This window comes from Ochotona princeps, chromosome 1 (assembly GCF_030435755.1).
Source record: "Ochotona princeps isolate mOchPri1 chromosome 1, mOchPri1.hap1, whole genome shotgun sequence".
NCBI lineage: Eukaryota > Metazoa > Chordata > Mammalia > Lagomorpha > Ochotonidae > Ochotona > Ochotona princeps.
The window spans coordinates 114,161,855-114,175,951 of record NC_080832.1 but is presented as its reverse complement, the minus strand read 5'-3'; the positions used below and the strand labels follow the sequence as shown (position 1 = coordinate 114,175,951).

The following is a 14,097-nucleotide window of genomic DNA, read 5'->3' as shown; positions in this document are numbered from 1 at the left end:
TGGAGAGATATCTGCCATGCCTTGCAACACAGCTGGAAGCTGCTTGTGGCCTTGCCAACAGGGCAGCTGTTCTCTTTACATCTTTGTGTCCTTCACCGCAACTGCAAGATCCCCAGCTTTGGTGTGTTAGAATACAGTCCCTAGGAAAGCTGGGATAGCAGAGACCCCTGGGACCCTGAAGAAGCTCCAAGAAAGATAAGGCGGAAGGCCTCTCGCCCACAGCGTGTTCTTGCCCCCAGTGAGTCCTTGGATATGCTTTCATGCTCTCCTTGAAACTAGGCGGAAATCTGTGTTCTGTCTAATCAATCAAGGATGGATAGTACTCTTTATCTATTCCCTGATTCAACAACACTTTGACTAAGTCACCTTGTTAGCTTCTTTGTACTCTGTTCCCAGACATGACCTAATTCTGAGTTATGCTTGAACTATTGTTTCAATGAATGTATAAAAAATAATCCCTGGAAATAACCCTTGTCAGTTGCCAAAAGAGATTACTGTCGCCCCATTTATACAGGTTGCATCTCCTCCCCAGGAACCCACAAGGTAAACTTGCACTGGTGCATACTAGACACAGAGCCATTGCACTGGGCCCAGAACATTCATTCTTTAACTGACACAGCAACTGGAAAGAGTAAAATCATGCATGAGAAAGGGCTTTCAGTTTCACACAGTATCCAAAGCACAACTGCTCTACCATGAACCACAGCTTAAATACAACTTATAGTTACTAAAATGAGAGGGAAAGAAGCCTGTCATGAGAGATCACTACTGACAAGTGGCACACACATCCTCTTCTCATGCAGTGCATTGCAGATCATGTTCTGAAATAAACGGGCTATTTGTGAAAAAAAATGAAGTGGCCGTTCTGTTCTCTGCTCACTTACTGGCAATGTCAGTAGTCAACAGGAGGGCCTTTACCTCAAGAGGTAGACAGCACTGTCACAGAGTTATGGAAGCCCTGGGTCACTACAACCCCTTCCAGCTGATTTGGCAGCACAAGTCTGGGCAGATGTTTGGGTCCTCAAACAGACAAGGCCACCTCAAAGCTTTGTGTTAGGAAGAAGCACAATCTCCTTTGTATTCCACTACCATTTATCAGTGATCACACTGAGGTTCCATAGTAATTGGATATGAAGTACTGCCAGATATTAGTCAGTGAATGTAGAGTCAATCAGTTCAGAAGAGCAGAGTCTCTCCACAGAAAAGCACTGTTTACAAAGACCCAGGCTGACCTGATGCCCTCTGACACTCAGTAAAGTGCTGTGCTCCAAGTAGCTGACCATGAGTTGTCTGATCTGTGTAAACTCTGTCTGTAGGAAAACTAAACCCTCTGGCCAGGATCCCCAGGGGAATTGACAAAGGACGACCCCAGGATACCTCCAGTGTGTTACTTAGAGATCATGAAGTAACAGCACAGCTCTTCAAGAAAGAGGAATTTTCACATAACTAAAGAAAAGTGCATATTAGAAAGAACTATGCATTTCAGCACAGATTTTAGACTTTTTGTACCAAAGTAAGCTTCATAACATTTTCCCATCAGCTTTTTGAAGTGCCCTTGTACATGATGCAATTACACACAAACTGAATTTTAGAGGGCCCAACCCTGGAATCTTTGCTGAGTGATTTCTATTTTTTTTTCAATCTCTTCAGGAAGCCATCATATTCCATCTCTCTGTGTAGAGTTCATATTTGGAATGCCCAATAGGACATGCAAAGAGTGAGCCTCAAAATAATTTTTGCATCTCTATTTTTATTACACATTTACTTATGTTATCTAAAGATACTGCACTGTAAGGAGGGTCCACTCTGTAGGGGTCTTCATTGGGAATGAGATTCATTTACAACGTTGTGCACATAGCCGCAGCTCACAATGAACTCAGCTGAGCTTATGAGTATAACCTGACTCAGGGATGGTGCTGATCTTCCCCTAAGCCCATGGGTGAGTGGATGCTGGTGAGACCATTAGGTGCCTGTGGAGGCTGATTTTTCCAATGATGTCACTATTCTCTAGTCATGTGGATATTTGTGTATTTTTTCTTCCTCCTCAGAGGACTGAATCAAGGACACATTCAAAGGCTGGCATCCCACATCAGAGTGCCAATTACAGTTCCAGTTGTTCTTTTTCAATTCGGCTTCTTATTCATTCAGCTTCTCCGGAATGTTGGTGATTGCTCCCAAGGCCCTCCCTGCATCTGCCTCTGCCTCTTGCTCCCATGTGATCAACCCAGTGCACACCCCACCACTGCCAGTCTTCATTACACAGCAGACTACAGGGCTGCCAAGTCCAGAACTGTGACCTCCTAACTGTGAACCACAATAAACCTTTCCCTACCCAGAAGTAGCTTTTGGCCATTTTATTGAAGCAACAAGAACTGACTAATACATATCACCAACTCCTCTACAACACTAAACTAATAAAGCTGATGAAATTTAGATCTATGTGGTGCTTTCCGACTGTGGTTACTCCACATTTTACACAAAGGCCAAAAAAGTTTTTTGACTTTCAACATGTTGCTCATAATACCTTTTGTTGTTTACTTGTATTGTTTTCCATTTTTATTCATGGCCTTCTTAAACTTTTCACTGACTTCTCTTCTTTTGCTTTTTTCTTTCTTAGTTCAATGACAAGAAAATTGTGTGTTAAGTGAGCTGCCTGATGTCTTGATATCTATACATGTGGAATGCACAATACATGCTATTTAACACATACATCACTTAACATAGTAAAGAAAAGTATCACTGCATGTTATGTAATCCTCACTCTCCTTGTTTCTTGTCCTTAAAGTTGGAGGAAACAGAAGATGTGTCATTTCATGTTTATTGGGCAAAACATCATAAAGTAATGTGGCACAAGTGAGATCAGAGCAGGGGAGGCAGTAAGGGTAAAACACAGAGCAAAACACCAAGCAATGCAGCGAAGGTGCCACCTCAGTATCAGGATGTCTGTGTCAAAGTCAGGGGCTGAGGAAGCAGGAGGGAGGACTCTTCCTGCAGGTCACTAAATCACATGGGAACCAGAACCTGAGAAACCAAAATCGCCAGAGAACAACAAGAGGGACCCAAAGAACCTTCCTCTGATATGAAGAGTCAGGGGCAGAGGTTCTTCCCTGAGCGTCGCCATCCTCGCTTCAGCTCAGCAGCCCTGCAGATGAAGAGGAGAGTGTTGCTGTCAGAACTAGCTCTGAAAACTGCTGTTTTTCCTTCTCTCAGAGCTGTAGGTGTTCAGAGCACAGTGAGAAGGAAGATCAGTCTCTGGTCCCCTCAGCTAATGTCGACACAGAGCACGTGCCTCTTGATGAATGAAGAGTCTTATGCGAACTGCCTGATCACAAGTCTCATTCCCATGTGTTCCCCATTATTTCAGACTCATCTTGCCTCTGCTCATGGTAAACTATCTTTGAAACTAGAATATTAAAGTGCATTACCTGTTGGCTGAAGTCCAGAGCGCCCTGGGAAGGAGAGAAGGAGATATCTTAAGGCCCAAAATATAATCTCCCAGTCCAATATTTGTCATCTTAGGCTTCTCTACAAACTACATCCCACACCACGCACATCAGAGATTAGAGCATACACTACAGCCTGGGATAAGGAAGCTGCTGTCACACAAATTTGGTGCATTAAATTGCCTCAGTGGCGTCTCAGTCCTTGGCCCAGGTTCACAATCCAACAATATCTCTTCGTTAACCTTTCATTATCCTTATGAAACATAACCTCTTCTGTTTTGAGCCAGTCCCTTGCACTGCTAATGTCTATATTTCCAGGAAATTTAGGATCAAAGGGTAATTATAAAGTGCCAATAATGAACACATACCTAAGCTGACGAAACATCCTATCTCTACCCCAACTAAGGCTAACAAGGTCCTCACCACCAACAGGTCCTCACCTTTCTGGCTCCTGAAGTAGATGAACAGCCCCAGCCCCAGGAACAGCAGCCCTAGCACAAAGCCCCCGACTCCACTCAGCATCTTGCTCTGCGCAGAATCAGACTGAGCTCCTGTGGGAAGAAGCCAGAGTCAGGCATTTGACATAAACCCAACCTCCTTCATGAAGACCAGAGACGCAGGGAGGAAGCCTGATCCAGAGCTACAGGAACTGGCCAATCTGAGACAGACTTTAAAATCACACTGAACATCTGCATGCCTCAGGTATAGAACACACTGAACATTAAGGCCCTGAGACAACACCTGGTGTGTGAGGATTCTGGGAGAGTGGGTTCTGATCTAGTGGCAGAGGTGACAGTGGACTCCTCGAGGGTCAGAAAGCCCCTGCCCTGACCTTCTGCTCGGATCTCAGTGAGCATCAGAGCAACAGAACCAGAAACACAAACCCAGCACTACAGGCAGGGTCTGGAGCCAAGGGCCAAAGGGGTGACCATGATATGTGATGTCATGGGAATGTTCAAAACAAAGACAACTTCTTTGTGTCATGTGGGGGCATTCTTCTCCACAGAGGTAGAAGTAGAACCTTCTACAGAGTTTTCCCCAGTGACCTGCACTAAAGGAAAAGTGCCAGAAAAGGAGAGGTCTGATACTTGGGGACACTCCTGGTTGGGCAGGGATTTATAGGTCAGGAAGCTGCTCACTCCATTCCACAATGATTGGGCTGCTCACGCTCGGGTGCTCCACATGGCAGCTGTAAACCTCTCCACTCTCAGGAACCGTCTCCAGCATCACCAGGGTCTGGAACGTCCAGTCTCCATTCCGGATCAGGCCTGTGGACACCACTCCAGCCTCCTCCTCCTCCTCATTGCGGAACCATTGCACTTGGATGCTGCCTGGGTAGAAGCCACTCACTGCGCACACCAGGAGGTTGTGGTGCTGCAGGGGCTGTGTCTTGGCAGGGTACACGGTCACCTGTGGCACAACTGGGGACACAGGGAGAAGGGATCAGGGAAGCGTCGTACACAGGAGTCCTCCCTGGGGGCTCCTTCTGCATCTGTCCACGCCCAAGCTGCAGTGTCAGGCAGGCTTCCCTCAAAGCCAGCCGTGTCCTACAATGCTGAGCCTTGATTTTTATTCTTATACCAGGGAGCCATTCATTTTTAGAATGTCAAGGAAAATTGTATTCACCTAGTTTTCTCAGCTTGGAGAAATCATTCATTATTGAAGGGTTTACTAATCTGCAAAACAGATAGCAAATGAATTAAAATGATACTTGCTGGAATCAATTGTCCACATTCAAATTCTATCTTTTCCTCTTAATATGGATCCTGGGTGAGATTTATGGTTTTTCTCTAGTTCAGTTTTCTCTCCTGGGAAAGACTGAAGTACACATATGTACACCAGTGGTGACATGGGGATGAATGTATCTAGAATACGTAACACAATGACTGGAGTTTATGCTCTATCAGCTGTATGTTGTCCTTGTCCTTGATTTCTGAGGAAAAATGTGACTCTGTACCACCTGCTGCAGCAGGAAGGTTGTCTCTGCAAACTCACAGGTTAGGACATACAAGAAATGTTGTTATTTTTGTTGGCTGCTCTCTGCCTCTCTCCATGCTGAAGCCCCAGTCTGGAGCAGGAGCCCTGAGCAAAGTGAAAAGAGAAAAGAGCCTGTGTTCTGAAGAGCTCAACAACCACTGCTTGCAAAAGAAGTACAACTATTATCATCAGGGTTTTACAGCTGTCTCTCTAAACTGACATTTGAGAGCAGTGCATGGTCTGCCACTCACCAACACGTGTTCTTAACACCTCTCCCATCCCTGACACTGCCAACCTCCAACACAGCACTTTTGCTGATAGAAACCTGGAGGAGACATATTTAACACACAAAGTGATAGATTTAAGACTGCTGAAAACTCATTACGAACAATTTTGCAATGTGTTTCACTAAGTAGAACATTACATTCTTATTATGTAGAGTAATATATGGTTTCTAAATATAAACTATAAGCCAAAAAAAACTTCAGAATCAAAGACCAACAAGTGTTAAAATGCTGCTCCATATGAAAACCACAGCTCAGGAAAAACTCAAAACCCAAATGTTAGACACAATGGATAATCACTGAGCAGTCACAATTGGCCAGTAAATGTGAAAGAGAGGGGAGAGTTTCTGTGGCATAGTAGGTAGAGCCACTGCTTAGAGCATCTGCATGCCTTTGGGTAACAGTGAAGTCCTGGCAGTTCCACTCTCAATCCTTTTTACTCCTGACGGCCTGGGAAAGCAGCAGAGGATGGCCTGGTGCTCCAGACCCAGCAACCACGTGGGAGACCTGGACTAAGCTCCTGGCTTTGACTTCAGATCAATTCAGTGGAACTAGCAGATGAAAAACCTCTCTTTCTCCCTCCCGCTTCTCTCTCAGTGACTCAAACAAACAAACAAACAAAAACTTTTTAAAATGTGAATAATATTCAAGAAACCTAGAAACAAAGAAACTAGACATTAAAAGTAAAGCATATGGGTCCAGTAAGATCGCCTAGTGGCTGAGGTTCTAACCTTGCGCGTGCCAGGATACCATATGAGCGCTGGTCCTAGGCCCAGCAGCATCGCTTCCCATCCAGCTCCCTGCTTGCGGCCTGGGAAAGCAGTAGAGAATGGCCAAAAGCCTTGGGACCCTGCACCGTGTAGGAGACACGGAAGAGGCTCCGGGCTTCTGGCTTCTGATCAGCTCAGCTCTGTCAATTGTGGCCACTTGGGGAGTAAGTCAACAGACAAAAAATACTCCTCTCTGTCTCTCCTCTTCTCTGCATATCTGACTTTCCAATAAAAATAAATAAATAGATAAAGCATGTGAAATGTTTTAGAGCACCATGTGCTGTCTGGATCCTCAAGCTTTGTCGAGTGAAATTCCCCCTACTAGAGATCAAAGGTGTCTGGTGGAGGGGGTGGCACTGACTACACTGATCATTCACACCTCTGATTTTGTCATAATTTCCTGAGCAACACTGTGTAACCAGTGCTTGCCTGGTATTTACTCCACCAGTCTTGGCATCCTTAGTGTCCAGAGATGCTGTGAAGGAGAAGGTATCCACAGGTTGTAAGGAAACACTGCATCACTTTATACAAACAACTTGGTCATCACCTGGTTTTTAAATGACTGACTTTTAAAATTTTATTTATTTATTTTAAGTCAGAGTGATAAAGACGGTGAGAGAAAAAGAGGTGCAAAGAATGTTCTATCACTGGTTCACTCCAAAAATAATGAAAAACACCAAGGCCGTGCCAGGCCAAAGCCAGCTCTGAGAAATGGCATCATGAAAGATTATGTATTGAAGGTTCCTGGAAAATCATTTGTGCTGGCTCTCCCAGGTGGGTGCAAGAAATCGCAAACATCTGGGCCATCCTCAGAAGCTTTCGCAAACCCATTATCATGAAGCTGTATCCTACATGGAGCAGCCTAAATCAAACTAGCTATGGGTGTCTTAAGCAGTTGCTTAACTCCCAGCCATAAGAAGCACCCTGATCCTTGGACCCCACATTTGCTGTGGCTCACGGAACAATCCCCCTCTCCCTGCCTCCCTGACATGCGCGCGCACACACACACACACACACACACCAGTGTAGTGAGGAATAATTTAAAAATGCGAAACATGCGCCTGGCACGATAGCGCAGTGGTTAAAGTCCTCGCCTTGAACACACTGGGATCCCACATGGTCGCCGGTTCTAATCCTGGCGGCCTCACTTCCCATCCAGCTCCCTGCTTGTGGCCTGGGAAAGCGGTAGAGGATGGTCCAAAGCCTTGGGACCCTGCACCCGTGTGGGAGACCTAGTGGAAGTTCCTGGCTCCTGGCTTCAGATTGGCTCAGCATCAGCTGTTGGTCACTTGGGGAGTGAACTATCGGACAGATCTTCTCTGTCTCTCCTCCTCTCTGTATATCTGCCTTTCCAATAAAAATAAATAAATCTTTTCTAAAAAAATACGAAACAAAGGGAAATGTTCGGTAAACTGCATCAGGGATGCACAAAGGGAAATATCTGACAAACTCAGTGCCACTGACATTATTAAAATGCTAACATCAGGATATTAAGTCAAACTAGCTCTAAGTCAGCTTTACAGTCCTTTTAACTACGTAAACACATGCCATGGAGAAATCACAGTGAAACAAGACAGGTAACTCAGACCTAAGGTCCTCCTCACAGCAGGCAGCGTCCGAGGGTCCCCCACCTGCTTCCGCTCCCACTCACCTTGGCGCTGCACCAAGAAGAGGTCAAAGATCTCGTAGTTGTGTCTGCAGAACGTGTCCACGTAAGCCATTTCCTGCTCCAGGAGAGCCTTCTGGCCGTTCCAGTACTCGGTATCTGGCCGCCCCAGCTCGCTCATCGCCTGGAACTCGCCCACATCACTGTCGAAGCGCGAGTACTCCTGCCGGTTGTAGATGTATCTGTGCAGGAACCGCACCCGCTGCGTCCAGTTGTTGTGGTGACATTCAGCTTTAACCTGCTCCAGGAAATAGGCTGTGGGGACACAGAGACCGGGTCACAGGGGCATCCTCCAGGAGGAGACTGACGCCCATGCCCGCCAATAGGGAGCGCCGAGAGGCGCGGCCTAGGACACCAGGATGGACTGCACCGCTCCCAGGCTGTTTGTCCCTTCTCGGCTTGCTGAGGGTCCCCCACGGGGTGGGAAGCCTCCTGAACAGCAGCCCTTTGGGACCTCTGTGCCTGGCGGAGGCTTGGGGACCCCAATGGGGAGCTGCACTGCTGGAGGCCAGCTCCAGCCAAGTTGGGAGCTGGAGAAGAGTGGGTGGAGTAGGCCTAAAGAGAAAACCAATGGACCACTACAATTTCAGAATCATAGCAGACAATGCAAGAAAGCTGTCCCCTTTATACAGTCACAAACTCTGGCACAGGATTTTTATGTCATGGTCAAATGGGTGTTTCTGAGAGAGGAGTTAAACTAGGTAGTAGGCAGCTAGAATCCTCAAGTCATTCTGGGTCCCCAAGTCATCATTTTTTTCTCAAACATAAAAGGGTATTTTCCCCCACCATGTCTTGGATTCACCAGACACAAGTGCATATTTTAACATATCAAGAAAACGCTTCCCCAAGAGACAAGGGGAACATTAACATATCAATTTTCCACCTGAAGTGTCAGCCCATTTCTGTCTCTGGCCATTACCAAGGGGGAGGGCCTCAGACTGGTCTCTTTATCATTAGAAAGGTACCAAGGAAGTTGGCTAGTGACACCTTTCTGGGCCTTTTGTCCCAGGCCAGGTACCATGGGAACCAGGAATTCTGCTTTGTTTATGGAGAAACATCTTTGAGGTGAACCTTTAAAAGATGCTTTCCCCACCATTATTAGGGGTCTTTCTTTTCCACTTTTCCTCCTGCCACTATGGCAGAGGTCTAGGGTCTTTCTTTCCACCTCCTGCCACTATGGCAGGAGGTAACAGGTCTTTTCTATCTCAAAGCCCCCTCCAGTCACTAGGACAGGAGCCTCCTTTCTCAGCTTTTCTAATAAATCTTGCTTTAAAACTAAACCGTGTCCAGATGAAAATTCTTTCCTGTGAGACAAGAATTGAGGTTGCTTCTGTATTCGAGGTCAAAAACCCTACAACAGTTTCACATATAATTCTGCAGTTTGTTTCACCTTAAAGCAGGATTTTATCCATCCTGACCTTGTGGTCAAAAAGTTCTCAATACACAGCACACATCGATCAGTAACACATTCCTACTATAATCCTCATTCTACAACTGAATCAGTTATGGGAGGAATTGCTTCACAGAAGGAGGGACCTAAATATCAAGGATGGTCAGTGGGGGCAGCAGAGAGCTTGGAATTGTAAAAGGCACTTTTGCCAAGAGTTATCAGCAACATCAACTTCCAAGCTCTCTTTTTATTTATAATAAAAACCAATTCCTCAGCTGCAAACAGTGCCTCAATAGATTACAGAACTCTCAGCTGAGTGGTCAGGTGTTGATGCAAAGGGGGGGTGGAACCGGCTTGAGGTGGTTGCAGAAACATCCACTGGGCCTTGCCATGCAGCAGAAAGCTCCTCACAGCTTTGCCTACAGGGAAGCTGCTCTCCTCACACCTTCCTGTCCTACACACCTTCCTGACCCCAGCACTGCAGAGCACTGCATCTTCCCTCCCACCCCACCCAGGCACCCCCACCTGCTGCCTCACCTGGAGCCAACACCTCTCACCACGAGACTCCAGGCCTATCCTCTAATGCATCAACCACTTCTTCCTGGAAACACCCCCCAAGGCCCATCTGGTGCTCAGCCTGCACTTAGATCCCATATAGTTCCCCCCAAAAGGGAACAACTGACATCATCCCTTCCCTCATGTCACTTAAAGCCAACCAACCTGCTGGACAGGGAGCCAACACTGACCACATCCAGGCGTGAGATGTGCAGGGTCTGGGGAGGGACTAACAGCTGACCCGGGGAACTCAGAGTGCCCAGCAGGTGAAGAGCAACAGTAAGGTGGGACTTGAAATATTATCGCATGGTGGGAAACTGCCAAGGATCATTGGCTATTTATAACAGCATTCCTGGCCCATACAAAACCATCGCTTATTCAGCCAGCTAGAGCCATAGTGAATTTTAATCTAGTTGCCTTGGCAGGCCAGACCAGTGATCTCATGAACTGAGGACCAGAGGCTCCCCAAAAAACAAACCAGCATCCTGGGGACCCTGGAAAACAAGAAAGGACCCGTGTTTCCATTCTGCTTTTTTTTTTTTTTTTTTTTTTAGCACATTGTATCACTTCAATTCAGACTTTCACCCCTCCTATCAGAAGCATTCACAGATAAGGAAAGGATGATTTTAAGAAAAAAAATTTTAATTCCTGCGCCTGCGCTGATGGATCCCCTGCAGTGCAGAGGCTCTGAGCGAAGTCAGGGATCTGTAGTCATGGTAATGACAGAGCTGGAGGAAGGATGGGGAGAAGCTGGTGGGAAAGGGAATGAGTGATGGCTAACTGGGGGAAACTGTGATAATAAACCCAAGGAATTTGGGATAAAATGCCTGTAGGCCAGGAAGTTTCATTCACTTCTTTAGGGTTTTTAGCACAGGCAATTTTAACAGCTTTCACCCCATTCTCTGTATCACACAGGGTGTGAGTGACACACATGACATTGCTGACTTTGTTTCCATTTCTGACTTGCAAAAACAGTTTCATATAATTTACCCAACATCAGTTGAACCCCTCCTCCCTTGGTGGGCTGCACTCAGAGAATGTGGGAGACAGTAGAAATTTACAGTGTAAAATGTTCAAATAGTTTGCAGTGAGCAGCCACCACCCCGGGCTTCTAGAGATGCTTCATGTTCTTACAGCACTGAAACGCAGCTCAGCTGTGATCCTTAACTGCAAGGTTATTCCAAACACTAGAATCTTTGCTTCAGTTACAGAATGCTTTTCCACAAGAGAGAGAAGAGAGAAGGGAGAGGAGGAAAAGAAACACTAACCCGGCTCCTGTCAGAGAACCCCTGATCTCAGGGTACGAGCTTTCTGCACGTGGAGTTCAGGGAGAATAGCGAGCAGGTAGAGGACTGGTAATACAGCTCACACATAGAGAGGAACACCAACCCCACAAATCCTATTGAGCACATGAGGCCACTTCTAGAATAACTTTGAATTTCATTTGATTTCCCCACAGAAGTTTCAGACACACTTCCTTTTTTTCTGGCTAAACCCAGTGTAATGAAGTGAAGCACTATTTGGAGACCTTTTTCATCATCATTATATTTAAGCACTATAAAGACTGAAGACATATGGTGCTTGAATGGAGGGGTGAGACTGGCGGAGAACTGGGAAGAAACAGCCTGGACCGCAAGTCTCTTAGATCTCACACAAAGAGGACAAGCTTCCACTCTCCTTTGATGAAATATTTGAGAGCCAAAAGATAAAAACAGATGGTCACCAAAGACAGTGTCACAATGTTATAAGGAACCCAGCCTGACACTGTGACAAAGTAACTCCCTTCCCTCCCCACCCAATAAGAAGTGTGCACTTACGACGGGTGTCCCTGGCCAAAGCCAGGGCAGAACTCAGCAACACCAGTGTCCCTGGCAGGGCCGCCACGCAGGAGCCTCTGAAGAACCACAAACACAACATTCTGGAGAGCAGCAGGGGCAGCTGCCAGAGGAGCAGGCAAGTCTCCGTGACAACTGTGACCCTTCTCCACCTACATGCCAATTAATAGAAACAAAGATATTCATTTCCTTAGGCCTAGATTGGGTAATCTCAGTGTTGAAGAACCAATCAGCATCACCGATAAGAAACATCATCAGTTGCTGGTCAGAGTGTCCATATGAAGATTCCCTCCTGAAACTTTCATTTCCTTCCTTAAAAGGTAAAAAGAGTTTGACCCCATTGCGTTCAAAACAGGTTAATTTGTCTTCTATTGTACCCCAGCTCTGAGCTGATCATTGCCAATTTCTGTGCCTTGTGTCTGAGGTGTTTGGGAATATAAGAGGTAAAAGCGAATCAATCCAAATGAGAAGACTTTTAATCTGGTCCTGGCGTTATACATTGATGTTGTAGATTGGGGGGATTACTCCTTTTTATTAATTAATTTTAATTAGTTTTAATTAGTTTTAATTTTAATTAATATTTATTAATTTAACTGAAGGAAAATGATCTTTTTTATGGTGGGAAATGCTAGAATTTTGTGGGAACAGCAAAATGCAACCCTGCCTGGTAATTGATGATGTGGCAAAATCAAGGTTGTGGATTAGAGAGAATATTTTGTACCTCTTTGGTGATAGGGATTTTAAGGTAAAACAAATAGAATGTTAGCTAATAGTTTAAACTCAGTGTAGCAGGTCTGCTGAAGCTGCCCCTCAGTCCAACGATCCCTCCAGAACACAGATAGGCCAGGTACCTAGAGGAGGTGACCAGTGACCAGTGTGGAAGGGAGGTTCTTGGAGGTGCCCATGCATAGCACTTAACCCAACCACATGATCAGGATGCTTCTGATCAGTATATTCAAGGCAATGAGAGACCCAAGAGGGCTCAAATTCAGCTTTTGACACATCTCTGTTTTAAAACAATCAACATTTTATTTTTTTTTATAAAGAAGTACAATAATTTTAACAGTAACATCAACCATCTTTTCAATAATTCTCATCTCTAACACTGCATATGCACTTTTGCACATACTGATTAAACTAAATGCACAGCTCTTTCAGCTAACTATAAATCAAAGCATTTTACAAGGAAAATGACTGACTAATGCAAATTTAACACATCAATCACAGCATGAATAACAGCAGCAACAACGTCAACGACAAATTGTAACACCTTGATTAAGTAATGTGTCACTGAATAGGCAACACATGCTTAACTAAAAGGAAACACAGAAGTCTCTTAGGAACTATGTTTCCATCGCATACTCCGTGGGCACTTGATGAACTCCACCTTTCCATGTTGGCTTCCTTATATGAGAGAGAATATATGGTATTTATTCTTTTGTGATTGACTCATTTCGCTGAGCATAATAGTTTCTAGTTGGGACCACCTGGTTTTGAATAGAATAATATCGTTCTTCTTGACAGCTGAATAATATTCCATTGAGTAGATGTACCACAGTTTTTTTTAACCATTCTTCCTTAGACGCACATCTGGTTTGTTTCCATGACATTGCTATTATGGATTGTGCTGCTGTGAATATAGGATTACAGATCCCCTTCTCGTATGCAGATTTTACTTCTGTTGGGTATATTCCTAAGAGCGGGATTGCTGGGTCATATGGCAGGTTTATTTGCAATTTCCCAAGCACTCTCCATATGAATTTCCACAATGATTGTACTAGCCTGCCGGGGTCCGTGCAGTAGGTGTGGATGGCACGAAGGTGTGAAGAGAACAGCTCCCCTGGTTGGCAGGGCCCGGGGGAGCTTCCAGCTGTTTGGCAGGGCCCGGCGGATTTCTCTCTGACCACCTTGAAGCAGTCTCACCACCTTTTTGCATGGAAACTCAAGCACCCCACTAAGAATTCTGTAATCTATTGAGGCATCGTTTGCCCCTGTGGGATGGCTTTTGCCACCAACGTGAGCTTAAGAGTTAATGTCACTGATAATGTCTTGGTGAGTGGGCCTTTGACAATTTACACACGGGAGTACAATTAAGCCCATGCCATTTTTAAACACTTTATTGGGTACTTAACCATTGCCTCAGAATTTGGTCTAGACATGCAGCACTCCTTCTGGGA

At 45.4% G+C, this 14,097-nt stretch overlaps 1 protein-coding gene across 5 annotated transcripts in view; it reads right to left on the bottom strand.

Moving 5' to 3' along the window:
• The window catches only part of LOC101534727 (H-2 class II histocompatibility antigen, E-S beta chain-like), a 51,192-nt gene extending 39,104 nt beyond the window's left edge, over nucleotides 1-12,088 (bottom strand). The window contains exons 1-6 of one of the 5 annotated variants that reach the window (XM_004590447.4): nucleotides 11,903-12,075; nucleotides 8,126-8,395; nucleotides 4,583-4,864; nucleotides 3,884-3,994; nucleotides 3,426-3,449; nucleotides 2,809-3,142 (exon numbers count right to left, since the gene is read on the bottom strand). In XM_004590447.4, coding sequence (XP_004590504.3) covers nucleotides 3,129-3,142; nucleotides 3,426-3,449; nucleotides 3,884-3,994; nucleotides 4,583-4,864; nucleotides 8,126-8,395; nucleotides 11,903-12,002 — 801 coding nt within the window. In that variant the 5' untranslated portion in view covers nucleotides 12,003-12,075 and the 3' untranslated portion in view covers nucleotides 2,809-3,128. Of the gene's footprint in view, nucleotides 1-2,808; nucleotides 3,143-3,425; nucleotides 3,450-3,883; nucleotides 3,995-4,582; nucleotides 4,865-8,125; nucleotides 8,396-11,902 lie in introns of those variants that run through there. The other 4 variants (XM_058664946.1, XM_058664934.1, XM_058664939.1 and 1 more) reach the window with 4 other exon arrangements.
• Nucleotides 12,089-14,097: the final 2,009 nt, after the last annotated feature.